This window comes from Pieris rapae, chromosome 11, assembly GCF_905147795.1.
Source record: "Pieris rapae chromosome 11, ilPieRapa1.1, whole genome shotgun sequence".
Lineage (NCBI taxonomy): Eukaryota > Metazoa > Arthropoda > Insecta > Lepidoptera > Pieridae > Pieris > Pieris rapae.
The window spans coordinates 9,210,637-9,226,142 of record NC_059519.1 but is presented as its reverse complement, the minus strand read 5'-3'; the positions used below and the strand labels follow the sequence as shown (position 1 = coordinate 9,226,142).

At 31.7% G+C, this 15,506-nt stretch overlaps 3 protein-coding genes across 3 annotated transcripts; all 3 read left to right on the top strand.

Annotated features, from left to right (window-relative positions):
• The first annotated feature begins 1,183 nt into the window (after positions 1-1,183).
• On the top strand, positions 1,184-5,884 carry LOC110995363 (zinc carboxypeptidase-like). Its single transcript, XM_022262490.2, has 6 exons — positions 1,184-1,498; positions 2,154-2,568; positions 3,072-3,186; positions 3,579-3,799; positions 4,485-4,569; positions 5,590-5,884. Exons 1-6 carry the CDS (start codon positions 1,215-1,217, stop codon positions 5,847-5,849), a joined length of 1,380 nt encoding a protein of 459 aa, XP_022118182.2. The 5' UTR covers positions 1,184-1,214; the 3' UTR covers positions 5,850-5,884.
• A 191-nt stretch (positions 5,885-6,075) lies between these two features.
• On the top strand, positions 6,076-11,593 carry LOC110995362 (zinc carboxypeptidase). Its single transcript, XM_022262489.2, has 6 exons — positions 6,076-6,389; positions 6,599-6,992; positions 7,302-7,422; positions 8,606-8,826; positions 9,837-9,921; positions 11,299-11,593. The coding sequence occupies exons 1-6, from the start codon at positions 6,109-6,111 to the stop codon at positions 11,559-11,561; spliced, it is 1,365 nt and encodes a 454-aa protein (XP_022118181.2). The 5' UTR covers positions 6,076-6,108; the 3' UTR covers positions 11,562-11,593.
• Positions 11,594-12,180: 587 nt separating this feature from the next.
• LOC110995360 (zinc carboxypeptidase A 1) lies at positions 12,181-13,625 on the top strand. The gene is made up of 3 exons (XM_045630101.1): positions 12,181-12,494; positions 12,951-13,356; positions 13,465-13,625. Exons 1-3 carry the CDS (start codon positions 12,217-12,219, stop codon positions 13,612-13,614), a joined length of 834 nt encoding a protein of 277 aa, XP_045486057.1. The 5' UTR covers positions 12,181-12,216; the 3' UTR covers positions 13,615-13,625.
• The last annotated feature ends 1,881 nt before the right edge of the window (positions 13,626-15,506 follow it).

The window sequence follows — 15,506 nt, the reverse complement described above, 5'->3', positions numbered from 1 at the left end:
AAAAGCTATATTATATTAATGTTGGTGACATTTGTCTGAAAGGTCTTTATCGTCTGCTAATCAACAAGGCGTCTATACATTAGAAGCATTGTTCATGAAAATGATTTACTTTTGATAGCTCCATTATGAAGTCTATATTAATAACTTCGCTTAGAAATTGACGCGCAATTTGGTGAGAATTAATGGATAATAAATTTTACGATTATTATGAAAACGTGAAAGGTATAATTGGGTGCGAAAGTCTTCAGACTTGTAAAGTTTAATGGAAGAAAAAACATTTATTTCAATAAATTTCCTAAAAGAGAAGAAAGTATGTACTTTAATAAAAAAATAAAAAATAGTAACCAGCAATGCTGATTTTCTGTGGGTCTATACTGTCTTGGTGTGTCTGGTGGAAAAAAAGTTTAGTGTGGCACACCAAGAACTGCACGCAAAGAAGTGCGTGTGTACAAAGTACACGTCAGAAATGAAACTTCTTCCAATAGATGTTCATGTACCAGGATAAGATCACTCCATGTATTTGTATATCTATATTCACACTGTTCACACTGTATACGTGTTCATGTAAGAACTGGACGAGCTTTGATCGTCTTTTTTTTTATAAATTGTGTTTTTGGAAATTATATTTAAGTACGAATTACATACGAATAAAATGACATTTTCTAGAAATGATTCCTAGCTAGATCGCTTTATCGCCCTCGAAGCCCCCCGTATGCTAAATTTCATTAAAATCGTTGGAACCCATTCCGAGATTTCAATTATATAATATAGGAATTGCTCGTTTAAAGATATAAGATATAAATAAATAAAAAATCTGCATTTACTGCACCAGACGTAAGTTCTAATATGTAAATTCTAAATGAATACGTCAACTTTCTCTCAATCGGTCTCAATCGCTCTCTCTCTTTTCTTCGACAAAAAGGCTGCACATCTTCGTGACGTTTCGTCCGTAAAAAAGTCTGTACAAAAAAGTTAACCTAGCCAACATTCCAGAAGAAATCTAAAGATACAATTTATACCATGTCATTAACTATTTGCAGAATTCAAACTGAGTTATCATCAAAAATTAATTTATCAATACGTAGTTGATAAATTAATTAATATAAGTAGTTGATAAATACTATGTTCTATAGATACTATATTCGATAATAATTATCGACTGATACCATTGTTGACTTTTAATTATAGTTATAATTACTGAGGGAAGCGTAATCATGAAGATCCTTTTATTGTTTTTATTCGTAGGATTTTTAGAAGTTTTCGCTCAAAAGCAGACATTTGAAGGTTACAAAGTGTATAAGATAAATCCAAAGACGTTGAATGACGTTGAATTTATAAAGAAATTACAAAGTAATGGTATTGGTGAGTTGTGGGAAGATCAGGTCCATGTTAATTATGAAGCAAGAGTTATGGTGCCACCAGAAAACGTACATCTTTTCCTACACAAAATTAATGTAGAAAAGATAGACGCTCAAGAATTGATAAGCGATATGCAAAGGTATGTAGAATTTAGATCTCGTTTAATTGAATAGGACCTGGATGACCGAGCTTAGCTCGGTATTTTTTTTTTATAAATCGTGTTTTTTGGAAATTTTATTTAAGTACGAATTACATACTAATAAAATTATGAAATATGAATATAAATATCGAATAAAGATAATTATATTCATATTTAAGTTTTTATTTGTCTGACATCTTTAAACGAGCAATTCTATGTTTAAGTTACTACTACTATAATTTCTAGTTAACGTTTTTTTTATTCAATAGAAATAACTATCTAGTATAGTCAAAAATAGGAGTGAATTGTAGAGGGGTGAAAATTAAGGGTTGTATATTTATGTATGCTGTATCATAAAATTTACAAATATAATGTAATTAAAATTGTTAAAATATTGATATATCTCAAGACATACCTACCTTTTGTAGATATTTTTTCTAAATATGCAAGTAGGTGATCCTTCTGTACTTGACACACGTCGTCGAGTACCCACATAAGATTTTTTGATTAAGTCACAATCCTTCACCTGAGCAAGTATTTCTTGCCTTTAATAATTACTAATATGGCCCGAAACATTAAAAGAAAACGAAACACTATGACAGCGGTGAAGAAAATTTTAATTTCATGCAGTTTATAAATAGTTTATTATTTACAGGGTAATAGATAATCAACTATTGCCAGATGCAGTGTCTAGAAATTCAGCAAATGCCTCCTTACTCTCTATGACTTGGGATCGTTACCATAATTTGGATGATATTAATAAATGGCTGGATGAGTTAGTGGTTAACTATCCAGGAATCGTAAAAAATGTTACAATGGGAAAATCATTTGAAAATAGGGAAATAAGAGGAATCGTTATTAATTATAAGCCTGATAGGGAAGAAAAACTTATTGGTATGTTAGAAGGGACTTTGCATGCGAGAGAATGGATTTCAACAGCTGTAGTAAATTGGATTATTAAAGAACTTTTGACGAGTAGAGATCCCGTGATAAGGAGTATGGCTGAGAATATAGAATGGCATATCTTCCCAGTGGTCAATCCTGATGGATATGTATATACATTTACCACTGTAAGTATAGGAAAATTGATAATTATATTTCATGAACGCGAGTATATCATAGACATATTTACATTAATATTTTTTATTACTTATATTTTACATGTAAAGTATTTTTATTTAAATCAAAAGTTTTCAAAACTTCGCCTGATTATGGCTGGATATATTAAATTTGTATATATATGTCGGAACAGTATCTGCCAATACTGGTATCGGCAGCCATAGTTCCGACATATATAGCTAAATCTTCTCTGCAAAAATTTGTTGTATTTAAATTACACCTAAACGGCAAGACAGATTTTAAGCATTTTTTGTGGTTTTGGGAATGGTTTAGATTCACAATTAGACGTTTTTGTTTGTATTTAAGGCCTGTGTACAGGACATCTATCGGGTTCGCTATACAATAAAATAGTGAATTTTATTTTACCTACGATAAACATAACAGAGTATGTGTTTGGTAAAAATACATGCTGAGTCTTTCTTTAACTTTAAGTATTTTCATTTATTTTATACAGAACAGAATGTGGAGAAAAAATCGCAATACTCGTAATTTCACATCATGTGGTGCTGTGTCAGACGACATGAGCAATGGAATTGATCTTAACAGGAATTTCGACTTTGCTTGGATGAGTAAGATGTTTTTATAACTGAATATTTAAATAGCCATCTTGATTATTATTTAATAGCCGTCTTTACCTTAGAGATATATGGTTTGATGAACATAGAAGGCTGTCTTAGGGCAAGGTCTATAGAGCGCACTTAGATACTATAGTCTATAGTCTAGTATAGTTACTATCGTCGGTAGTTATAGAGCAAACTGCGAATTCTCTGAGTGAATCGGTGGAAGAAGGGGCAATAGATATTTTACTTAATTTATTTAAATTCTAAGTACATTTTATAGATGTAGTAGTAGTACAAAATTCTAATTATATTGAAAATATATAAAAAAACACATTTATACAAATTTTAAGACTTTTAGATATTTTCAACTTAAGTTTAGTTTATTTATTTTTTAATTCCAGCCGTGGGTGCCTCAAGTAATCCTTGCTTAAATACGTTTGCTGGAAGTGCGCCGGCGTCAGAACCAGAAACTCAGGCTATAGTAAATTATGTTCGGAGTATCAAAGATCAAGGGAAATTCATCTACTACTACTCCTTTCATTCCTACACACAGCTCATAATAGTACCCTACAGTAATGGGACAAGTGCTGATGTGTTGCAAGCCGATAATTATGGTGACATGGTAACATGAGAGTTTATAAACTAGTTACACTAATATTGTATAAATTAGCAATAATACTTCCGCGGTTTTTTGGGTTGTATGAAAAAATCTTTTTGTTATAAATCTCAGAGATATCTTTATCAGTAAAGGGAATTTAAGATAAAATCTTATAAAACAATCTCAAGCAGTACCTACAAGCTATAGTACCTACATAACGATCGTCCTTTCTTTCTTTGATTCTTCATCCTTTCCTGGAAGCAGGTCAGGCCATTTTGTAACTTCGTTGTGAACAAAATTAAAAACTGTATTTTCAGTTACGAATTGTATACATGAATAAGTCCAGGAAAATCTAAAATAGTTTGCAATTTCAGTCCGCTTTACTAGATAATATTTTTTACAAGTTATGTTTTTAATTGGTTTTTACTTTGTATTGCCAGCACAACTACAGATTACTCTGAGTATTGTACGGTTTGATTAGGATTTGTCGCATACGATATGAACATGGCGTTAATGCGTTACTACCGAAAAATCTTTAACATTATTTTTGGATGAATAAATGTTAGTTAGCATTCCAAACTGTTTTACAAACATAGCAGGTTTGCTTTTATGAAGACAATTGTCCCAATCAAAATTCATATTTAAATTAACTATACAACGCGGACGGAGATGAAAACTTTGTTAATATGGTTTTATTATTAACTTTTAGTTTGAAATAGCAGCAAGAGGAGCGGCGAAGGCCAAAGAGCGTTATGGTACAGTCTACAGATTTGGAATTGCAGCAGATATATTATGTAAGGTTCACATTCATTGAGTACCTATATTATTATTTATTAATTAATTTCATCTTCGTTACCGTAATAAACATATAAAAAAACACAAAAAATAAGCAGGTTGCATAAGTTATAAGGCAACGGGCGGCCTAATCGCTAACAAGCGATTACTTCCAGGCAACCCTAATACAAGTTAAGTTAGTAGTTAAAAAACATGTACTTAACAAATTCAAATTCAAATTCAAAATTTATTTATTCATGTAGGTAACAATGTACACTTATGAACGTCAAAAAAAGAAATATTAAATGAATTTAATTTTACATTTACTGCCAGTTCTCAAATCAAGGGCAACTAAATACTAACTACAACTAAATCGAATCAAATCTAAATAAAAAGATAATATTAGAAAGAATATATATACAGTTTTTATAAAATGGGGGAACGGACGGAGTCATCTGATGTTTTTTTTTACAACACAAATGTAGACAAGATAAGCGCAGAGATGGAGTTAGAGGAGTTCGACCGAACAAAAAACAAATGAATATACATATTAATTTTTATCATATTGGAATTTAAACGCGTACATACCGTGTTTAGTTAAAACTTGCATTATTTGATTTAAATTAAATAATTGTAATAATCTGATAATCGAGAATGTAAGTGCATGATCCTATTTCACCATATCTGCTGTTGATAGATCTTTGTTATTTTCTTTTTATTACTATAGTTAATTACTTAAAGATGTTTCATGTGGAATATGGTGTAATGGTTGCAGCAACAAACATTTTGTGAAACAAAAAACTTGGCGATTAAAAGAGTGTCGGAGAGCTTATTGCCAGTTCTTCACGTCCCTTCTACGCCCATTTGTAGTAAATGTTTTACATTTATAGAAGCATTTAATATGTATTTCTTTATTGACGTTCATAAGTTAATGAATTTCTAAAATTTGTTTTTAAACAGTGTATAATTTCTAAGAAATTTGCTTTTTATTTTTACTTAATAGATTTACGGCGACATTTCAGATTTGTCTTAAATTTCAGACGTAATGAGTGGAAGCAGCTTTGACTGGGTGAAAAAAGAAACTGGTGTTTCGGTTAGCTACCTTTTCGAACTACGAGACACGGGCGATTTCGGTTTCCTTTTACCAGCCTCACAAATTATTCCCAATAGTTTGGAAATTGTAGACAGCTTAATTGAAATGGATAAAGTAACGAGGCGACTAGGATATTATTACTCGGGAGCAAGCTCATTTGTTTCCTCCTTAAGTTTAATAATTGTTTGTGTAATGTTATATGTATAAAAAGGCTTTTATATGTTTATTAAACTTAGTATCTATTTATTGTATTATTTACCTGACATGAATCATACTTTCCATAAGTCGTGATCACTGAGAAAATTCAAAATCTTAAGCTAAAAAATATATTGATTACGCAATGATAGTAGGTATAAATATAAAATATTTCACGATTATATAAATCAACTGATTAATATTGATAATAAAAGATAAAAAGTCTAATTATTCAGTTATTTGGAAGAAGTTACTCGAGGTAGTCGATAAAATGATATTAAAAATATTATTCTTAGCTGTAACAGTTGTAACAGTAAACGCTGGTATTAGTTATAAAAATTATAAAGTTTATAAAGTCACGCCAAGGAATGATCGTGAAGTAAAAATATTAACTGAATTAAAAGATCAGAATGAATTTATCTTTTGGCTTAATTATGTGAAACAAGATGTCGAATCTAAGATTATGATTGATCCAGCTAAACAAAATATATTTGAAAAATATCTATCAGACATGGGAGTTAAAGGTGATTTAATTGTGAAAGATGTACAAAGGTAAGAACTGTTTATATATAAAGGTACTATTAATCGAAGGCATGAATGTATTTATGCCTTGTACCATTGAATTCGATTTCGTTCGGCAGTATTAGAATTTTACGCAAAATTACACATTATGTTGTACACTACTGTAAAATTCAACAAATCGAATTAGATTCTATTCCCTATCATCTAGTTCTTAGTAATAAATAAATAAAACTTCACAGTTTGATGGAAGAGCAATTGAAACGCCCAATAACAAGAAATACTAAGGAATACAACTGGGACTTCTACCAATCCTGGGAGGAGATCGAGGAATGGATGGAAGATACAGTCGCCAAATACCCGGATGTAGCAGAAATAGTTACAGCAGGAACGAGTAATGAAGGCAGACACATAAGGGGTATGAAAATCGCCTTCAAGAAGCGAGAAACACCTGTGATAGGTATGATAGAATCAGCTTTACATGCTAGAGAGTGGATTACTCCCCCAACTGCAACGTGGATGATAAATGAACTTCTAACTAGTACAGACCCTGCGGTCAGAGAATTGGCTGAAAATGTTGAATGGCATATTTTTCCTGTTACAAATCCAGATGGCTATGTTTATACATTTACCAATGTGAGTATTTAATAAAAAATTATAGCATTGTACCTATTAGGTATTTTAATAACTCAATGGCTAACTCATGACAATGTCTTATAGAACTATCGACAATTTATGATCACTGGACCTGGATTCCATTTATAGTATAAGGCAACCAAATTGGTGATATTGTATTTTTTACATTTTGATTTTTAAGACAAATTATTTCATGCCCAAAACAAATATTATATCGGCAATGGATTCCAAAACCCAAATGTTAAAAAATATATGTTTTAATCAAAAAATAAACGTAGAATTTTTCCTCAAATAGTATTTTTATTGCAGAATAGAATGTGGAGAAAGAACCGCAATAAGTCACTATACACAAACTGTACGCACAGAAATGTCGACGATGATCTTAGCAATGGCGTTGATTTAAATAGAAACTTTGGCTTTAGATGGAATAGTAAGTATCTGTGGTATAGTACATATAACGTTCTTGGACTGTGAGCTAATGAAGATCATGCGGAAGCGTGTTCGGCTCAGGCAAACCTGGCGTCGTACAAAGAGAGCCGGAAAGTACTTGTAGCGAGGCGAGGCTAAACACCGAACGCGATATAGATGCTCGGTAGACCCCTTCTTACATCTGGGTTTTTTAGGATGTGCGCAGACATAAATTCACACTATATTCTATAACTCAGGATTCCTATGTATCTGATATGACGAGATCACGTGCTGACAAGTTACATGCAACATTTAGTTAGAATTTTCGTATCGTATTTGTGAAAATAGCTATGGTTTTTTGGTACCTCCCAAGATAAATTACAAATATGTATCTGCGATCAGATGCTGCGCACTTCATTATATGATTGAAGGTCCGACATTCACACGAGACGTTTCACCTTTCGCTACTTACGCTACTTACGACTAGAGAACAGAACTCTACCCTCTCTCGTCTGATTTTCTGGATAAATGCAGTAGAGGGATAACTTGGCAACCAACGTGACAGTAAATGTCCTGGTCTGGCTGACATTTTTATATACATAGAATTAAATGCTATATGATTATTGGCATAAATATATGAAGTGTGTTATCACGATAAGGTACTTATATCAATTCTTATCATAGCACCATGAAAAAACACGTTCCATTTTTACAAATTACTACCAAAATACCGGAGATTTGATACCAGATATCTTAGTTTAGTTCTTTGTTTTCTTTGGTAAATTCAGCTTTTAATGATGCCCTCCCTAGTATTCCATCGGTGTCGAGATTTCTCTGATTTTGAGTGATCATGGTTCCCTTGATGAAAATAGAGCACGTTTGCTCTCTTATGTGTAGCATAAGATATATATACACATAGTTTTAAAATAAAATATATAAAAAAAATCCCCTTTTTTTCCCTTAAATCATTTGCTTTTGTTCGTCAATCTTCCATTGATATGTTGATTTAATATGACATCTTCTAAGTCTTGATATTTGAAAAGACTTAAAAATAAAATACTCAAAAATAAGTTTATTTTGAATCTGTAATCGAAAGATAAAACAGAAGGAAAATATTAGTAATCTTTTCACACATTTATGAGTTAGGCTTTGAGTCATATTTTAAATTCTATAAATATATTTTATTAATTATTAATAATTTTCAGCTATTGGAGCATCTGACGATCCATGTGACATAACATATGCTGGTCCAATTGCGTTTTCGGAGCCAGAAACAAGGGCTATAGTGAACTATGTGGAAGGATTGCAAAACAGAGGCAATATGGTGTATTACTTCTCGCTTCATTCCTACTCGCAAATGTTATTGGTGCCCTACAGTGATGTTGGCGGTGCTGACGTGCTGACTGTACCGAATTACGGTGATATGGTAATTCTTATCTTTATGTATGCATGCCCTTAATTTACTTTATAATTTCTATTTTGGTAAAACACATTTCATTGAATCTAGTCTTGTTTTATATGACACATATTTATATATCACTGTTATTATGCGTATAGATTGGTTTTAAAAAATTACGTGACACTACAATCATTAATCTAATAGGCATGTAGGTCCTCCTGTGCCTGACACACGCCGTCGGTATTTTGTGATTTTGTGTCTTAGGGAAGGCAAAAGTGTGATTGTGCCTTCACCGTAATAGCGAGTGTTAATAATGCGCACATTTAAAAGTCATTGGTGCACAGGCGGGATCGAACCTAGGAAGGCACTAGGCCAACACTGATCTATACATTGGCGTACTCTATTGATATTATAATTAATTCAAAACTTTGGGTATATATTGATAATTCACGCCCAGAGCTAAGATGACATAACAATACAACATAGAGAGAATAAAGTGGGTATTTTTATTACTTTTTACTATGTACAGTTGTCATAGAAATTAATAATTGTATTCGTTTTCACAACAAACTCCCAAGCGAAATCAAAGAATTATCACTGAATAAATTCTAGTTAAACGTAAATTAATCAATAAATCTTTGTAAAAATTTGACGATTATTTCAATTATCCTAACCCTAGGGGATTGACTTGCTCTAGTTTAAACAATTTGTATGCCTCAAAACATGGCGATTAAAAAGTGTCACAGATAGTTTTTCCTAGTTCTTCTCTTGACGTTCACACGCGTACTTAGTACGAGTAGGTAATTTTTATACGAATAATGTTATTTTTAGGCAAATTGAGATAATTATATACTTAAACACATTTTAGATTTTAGGTTTCCAGCAATTATCAAGAAATGATGATCACTAGAAATACATTACTGTTTCTTGAATTTCTTTACAAACAAGCAGATTATAATTCAAAATACACGGCTTTTAAATTAAATATAAATTTTATATGTATTGAAATAAATTACTTTTTTCATTACACATTACAGTTTGAGATTGCATCAAAGGGAGCTGAGAAACTTCAAGCAAGGCATAATACAACGTATCGAGTTGGAACCTCTTTGGATATTTTGTGTAAGTATATATTATTATAGATATTAATTTAATACTAAAAGTGTTTGTATAACATCAGGTATTTATTTTGTCATACGACCGTGATAAGATATTCAATTGAAAATAAAGGTGTAGTAAGTAATCAAGTGCCAAAATGAAACACTACTAGAAGGCAACATGTATGTTACATAATATGCTATTTTTATTCCAAAACATGTTCAAAAAATAAGTTTTTATTTACGTATCACAGATTCGAAGCGTTAATTATTAATTAGTTATAGCTATCGACTATAGATTGGATTTTCATTTAAGTCAGTGTCAACGATCAATCCAACGCAAGCAAATTGACTGATGACTTTGACAATTTACATCCTGTAAGGTGTCTGTGACATGAAATCGACTTCTTTTATTATATCTGACAAATATATAAAACTTATGTGCGTTTGTTTGTTAAAATTTATGCTTATTCAAGTGGAATAGAAAATTAGTTATTATATTGTTTTTTTTTGTATATATTAAAACGTATCATATATGATTATACTACTCATGACAACCTTCTTTGCCTCATAACTTCCTAGTTTACGGTATAGGTTTAACAAGCGTATGATTAATTCATTGTTAATGGATAGTTAATGCTTGTTTTTATAGGGCGTTTATGAATGAAATGTGAACGAGTAATCGATGATTGCCATTTGACGTGCCGTGTCGGAGCGATTGTCATTTCCTATTTATTTATTTCATGGCATTTATAGAAAATTGAACCTTTCTTTGTAAACGTACTATAAACCTACCTTTGTATATTGCGATTTGTTTATAAATATAACACAATGTTCGTCCACGTCTATAAAAAAAATGGGTTTAGATATATCATGAAACAAAGCACTGAATATATGACTAAATATATTGGTAACGCTAGTTTAACAAAGCAATTAAACTGTTTAATATGACATTATTTATTTGAATAATTAGTTTGTACTTGAGTCTTACCATTTCCGCCTTTTAAAAATGCCAAAAGAAAAGTTGTTTATTAGTGTTTACCAGCAGGGATTTAGAAAAAAAATCTGAAGTCCCTTTTGTGGAGGCCCCGGTTGCCCCTCCTTAATCCTGCCCTGAGAATATATTAAACAGAATTTCACTTCCTGTCATGTAGAGGCCTCAAAGGGAATTTCAGAATTTTCTTTCTTTTGTTATGTTTGAATTCTTTTATTTTGCAGTACAAATAAAAGAAATTCTTAAAAGGCCGGCAACGCACTCGCGAGCCCTCTGGCATTGAGGGTGTCCATGGGCGGCGGTATCACTTAACATCAGGTGAGCCTCCTGCCCGTTTGCCCCCTGTTCTATAAAAAAAAAATAATACATTCTACATTTAGTTTGAGCCATATATACAATTTGTTACAGATCCTGTGACAGGTTCCGGATTTGATTGGGTCAAAGGGGGAGCAAATGTACCAATTGTCCTTTTGTACGAGTTGCGTGATGTAGGCGAGTTTGGTTTTCTCCTCCCACCGAGGTTCATTCGACCAAACTGTGAAGAGTTCATGGATTCTATTATAGAGATAGACAGAGTCACTCGTGCATTAGGTTATTATCACATTAGTTCAGGGAATATTTTAACAATAAGTAGTGTTTTGATAGCAGCTGTGTTTTTCCTGCTTTTGTAAATATTATAAAATTTAATATAAAATATTTTTGATATTGTTGTGTTTAATTCGTGTTTGTCTCTTCGTGAAGGAGACTTACGATATAACTATTTAGATACTTAAAGATAGGACCAATTCCCTATGTATGACTATGGGTATAGGGGCTAGATATTGGGTAAACATTCTACCCATTTCTATCCAGTTCTCAGGAAAAATATTAGGAAGTTTACTGAAGTTTGCTTTTAAAAAGTATATGCTTAGGATGATTCTACTCACTAAAATATGGATATTTATTTATTTATTTATTACGCTATAAATATACCTTATGTATATGTAAATATTGTAAGTAGTACATACTTTCATCCTCGGCACTCAGTTGCAACCCCGATATTAATGTTGTATATCGCTCGCTTCCAAGGTTGCTATCAGCACTACGGATATTGAACTATATCGAAATTGCATAGACAAAAATATATCCGCGCCATTTTATCGTAGTCTTACAAGAATAAAGATCTTACCTAGTTATACACCTATTATTTGAGTATAAATATATAAATAAGAATTACTTTATATCTCTACTTAAGATATGAAGTTATCTTAAATATTAATCAGCTATTTATTGTCCTAATATTGTTTTACAACTGATATTAACAGACATCATTGGATCGCTTACAAAATGTACGCTACTATTTTGCTTATTTTAAATGTATTAATATTAACAACGGCCTATAAAAGTTATGAAAACTATAAAGTGTATAAAGTAATACCGGAATCAGATACGCAACTGCAAATCTTAACTGATTTGAAGAAAAGTGGGTTTGATATATGGACGGAGGTACCGATGATTGGAAAGGATGTTAGGATATTGGTGTCTCCGGCTCAAGAAAATGATTTTGTTGACTACATGAAAGGCGTTGGACTAGGCATAGAGGTTGCTATAAAAAACGTGCAGTCGTAAGTAAATATACTATATTTATACGCATATATATATTTTATGCAATAATAGGCAAACGGGCTGGAGGCTCATCTGATGTTAAGTATTAAAGCCATATAAAAGACACGCAAGTGTATTGCCGGCCTTTTAATTTAATAAATACGTTTGGGATTAATTAATATATTAATCTGCAAATGAGCCAACAGTTACTTAACTGGCATAATTAATGAGAATCAATTAATTAAAAGGCACGCAAGTTGCCGGCCTTTTTATTTCGCCGGGCGATGCGTAGGTCATTAGAACAAAACAAAGGAGCGCGAAACAATCACGTCTGTACAAGTTTATGGTGCTAAAATCCAGCCGAATACCTTTGCCTTATATTCGGCTATTCGGTCAGGAGCCTCGCCGAATATTCGGTATTCGGTATACTGCCGAATATACAATTAGTTGCAAGTCTAAAATAAATGTTTTTGTAGTCTCATAAACGACCAACGAAAGCCAAGTACCCCACAACGCAGCAGTCTCGGCTCCTTTACATGGACCGTATACCATACACTAGACAAAATTCATGAATGGCTTGACGAGCTGGAGACAATGTATCCGAATATAGTAAGGACCGTTACTATTGGCAATGGAACAGAAGGCAGAGCAATAAAAGGAGTCATAATAGATTATAAATCTGGACAAAGAGAAAATCCACTCATAGGAATGATCGAAGGCGGTATCCACGCAAGAGAGTGGATCTCGCCGGCTACCGTAACAGGAATTATAAAGGAATTTTTAACTAGTGACAACACTGATGTAAGATTCATGGCTGAAGCTTTCGTATCGCATATTTTTCCTGTGGTCAACACAGATGGGTATGATTATACATTTACAAATGTAAGTTAGACTTTTTTGTATAAAAATTGTGTAGATACTTCGTATGCTTAATAAGATTGATAGTGTATTTATTTTTATCTCCATATACCATTTTATAATCTATTCCAGAATCGCATGTGGCGAAAAAATAGAAATACTCTTTACTCCACCGCCTGTGGAACCGATGATGATTTGAGTAATGGTATTGATCTGAATAGGAACTTTGATTATGTTTGGAACAGTAAGTATGACGTAACCAAATTATACGTGACGAATTGAAGCAAGAATAAATTCAGATTTGACTTATACCCACTGTATTAGCACTCGCCATTATGTTAGGCTTGTGATCACACCAAGAGCATCCATTTAAGTATCCAACATATGGACACCGCACAAGTTCCTGATTCAAAAATATTTAGCGTAGATTATATTCAGGTGACGATATAATATTTGGTACTGTAAATGCTTCTATTAGTACAACAATAGCAGACAAGTCTTTGTCTCGTTCAGCTGAGGTACTATTATAGAGGTCATACAATTCTTGCATTACCACTGTCTCGTGAACGAAAATATCGTAAATACATTGGCAAATAGATACTAGATTAGGCCCAAACAAAAGGATCCCCGTAGTTTATTTTCTGTAATAACCATAAATAATAATATTATTTTTTAAGCCGTGGGTCGAGTCGGGTGAGCCGGAAACACAAGCAATAATGAATTATGTGCAAAAGATTAAGGGAACTGGGAATATGATTTATTATATTGCGTTTCATTCCTATTCTCAAATGGTTTTGATTCCATACAGCCATGTCGGTGGAGCTGATGTTTTGCAAGTTGAGAATTATGGTGATCTAGTAAGTATTATAGTTAGATAATATATATAATATATAAACTTACATTTCTTGGTATACCTTTATAATAAATCATTTATTTGCAAAAGTGATACAGATGAATGAAAAAAAAACCCTCAGCCATATATTACAGGAATATAATATAGGCGCGTGCCATATTAATTATCATAACGTCATAATAATCTTATAATTCGTTTACTAATCTATACTAACATAGCACCTAAGACATAATCGTTATCAAACAATTTAAGTAGATATGGATTGATGGACAAAATTATAAAAATGCCTTTAATTCCTTAGTTCACACAATTTTCTTACTTGATCATACTTATAATCGTAATGCTATGGGCTTCTAAACTACTTAACCGATTTCAATAAAATTTGCATACCTTGTACAGTTTGGCCTAAATGAAAAGATGGCATAGCTTACACATATTTTTAATTCTACTATACGTGTGTATATCACTTAACTCCTCTTAAACGACCGATTTGAATAATATTTTTGTATGCGTTTGGGTGGAACCCTGGATAGTTTAGAGTCTCAAATCAGCGAGGCATTCGTATCCTAATGTACTCTAATTATAATAATTAAAGTTATCATATTCAATCAACTAAAATTATTTCTATAATAATATTCTTTATGGTACGTAAGGATATTAAATGCATCCAATAGTCTGAATTAAATTCCTATTATTATTATTTTGTTATTGGTATTAGCACTTGCCCGCGATGTTAAGACAAATATTTAGCGTGAGGTAACTTTAGATTTTGTAACATATTTGACGAACATATTATATATGCAGGATTTTTATTTGCTGCGAAACTTATTGCTATATTTGTAAGGAAGCTTTTCGTTTAACGCACAGCTGGGTATTGAACTCTGGTCTGGATTAGATAAGATTATTTTTACTAAATTATGAGTTAGTTATACTAAAATATTTTAGAATAATAACATATTTTTATTTGCAATATATTATACTGTATGCTTACATTAATATTTCTAGTATGAAATTGCGCAACGAGGTCTCGACAAATTAACGGAAAAATATGGAACTAAATATGTAGCAGGAACTTCCTTAGATATTCTTTGTAAGTATTTTATGTTATTTCAGATATTTTTCTATATAAAAGTACCAAGAACTGAATATATATATATATATATATATATATATATATATATATATAATATACTACATATATATAGTATATACAAAACTCACAAACATGATACGGTAACCGAATTTAACAATTATTTTAATTATTGTTGATAAAAATGTTATATAAGTCTTTTTCAAAAATATATTGGAAATGATAGTCAAC

Excerpts from the sequence above, each read along its gene's own strand:
- LOC110995360 (XM_045630101.1), top strand. The coding sequence starts at position 12,217 with ATGTACGCTACTATTTTGCTTATTTTAAATGTATTAATATTAACAACG. Across the intron at positions 12,495-12,950 it reads GCTATAAAAAACGTGCAGTC|TCTCATAAACGACCAACGAA; the intron begins GTAAGTAAATAT and ends ATGTTTTTGTAG. Across the intron at positions 13,357-13,464 it reads ATGATTATACATTTACAAAT|AATCGCATGTGGCGAAAAAA; the intron begins GTAAGTTAGACT and ends AATCTATTCCAG.
- LOC110995363 (XM_022262490.2), top strand. The coding sequence starts at position 1,215 with ATGAAGATCCTTTTATTGTTTTTATTCGTAGGATTTTTAGAAGTTTTC. Across the intron at positions 1,499-2,153 it reads TTGATAAGCGATATGCAAAG|GGTAATAGATAATCAACTAT; the intron begins GTATGTAGAATT and ends TATTATTTACAG. Across the intron at positions 3,800-4,484 it reads CCGATAATTATGGTGACATG|TTTGAAATAGCAGCAAGAGG; the intron begins GTAACATGAGAG and ends ATTAACTTTTAG.
- LOC110995362 (XM_022262489.2), top strand. The coding sequence starts at position 6,109 with ATGATATTAAAAATATTATTCTTAGCTGTAACAGTTGTAACAGTAAAC. Across the intron at positions 6,993-7,301 it reads ATGTTTATACATTTACCAAT|AATAGAATGTGGAGAAAGAA; the intron begins GTGAGTATTTAA and ends TTTTTATTGCAG. Across the intron at positions 8,827-9,836 it reads TACCGAATTACGGTGATATG|TTTGAGATTGCATCAAAGGG; the intron begins GTAATTCTTATC and ends TACACATTACAG.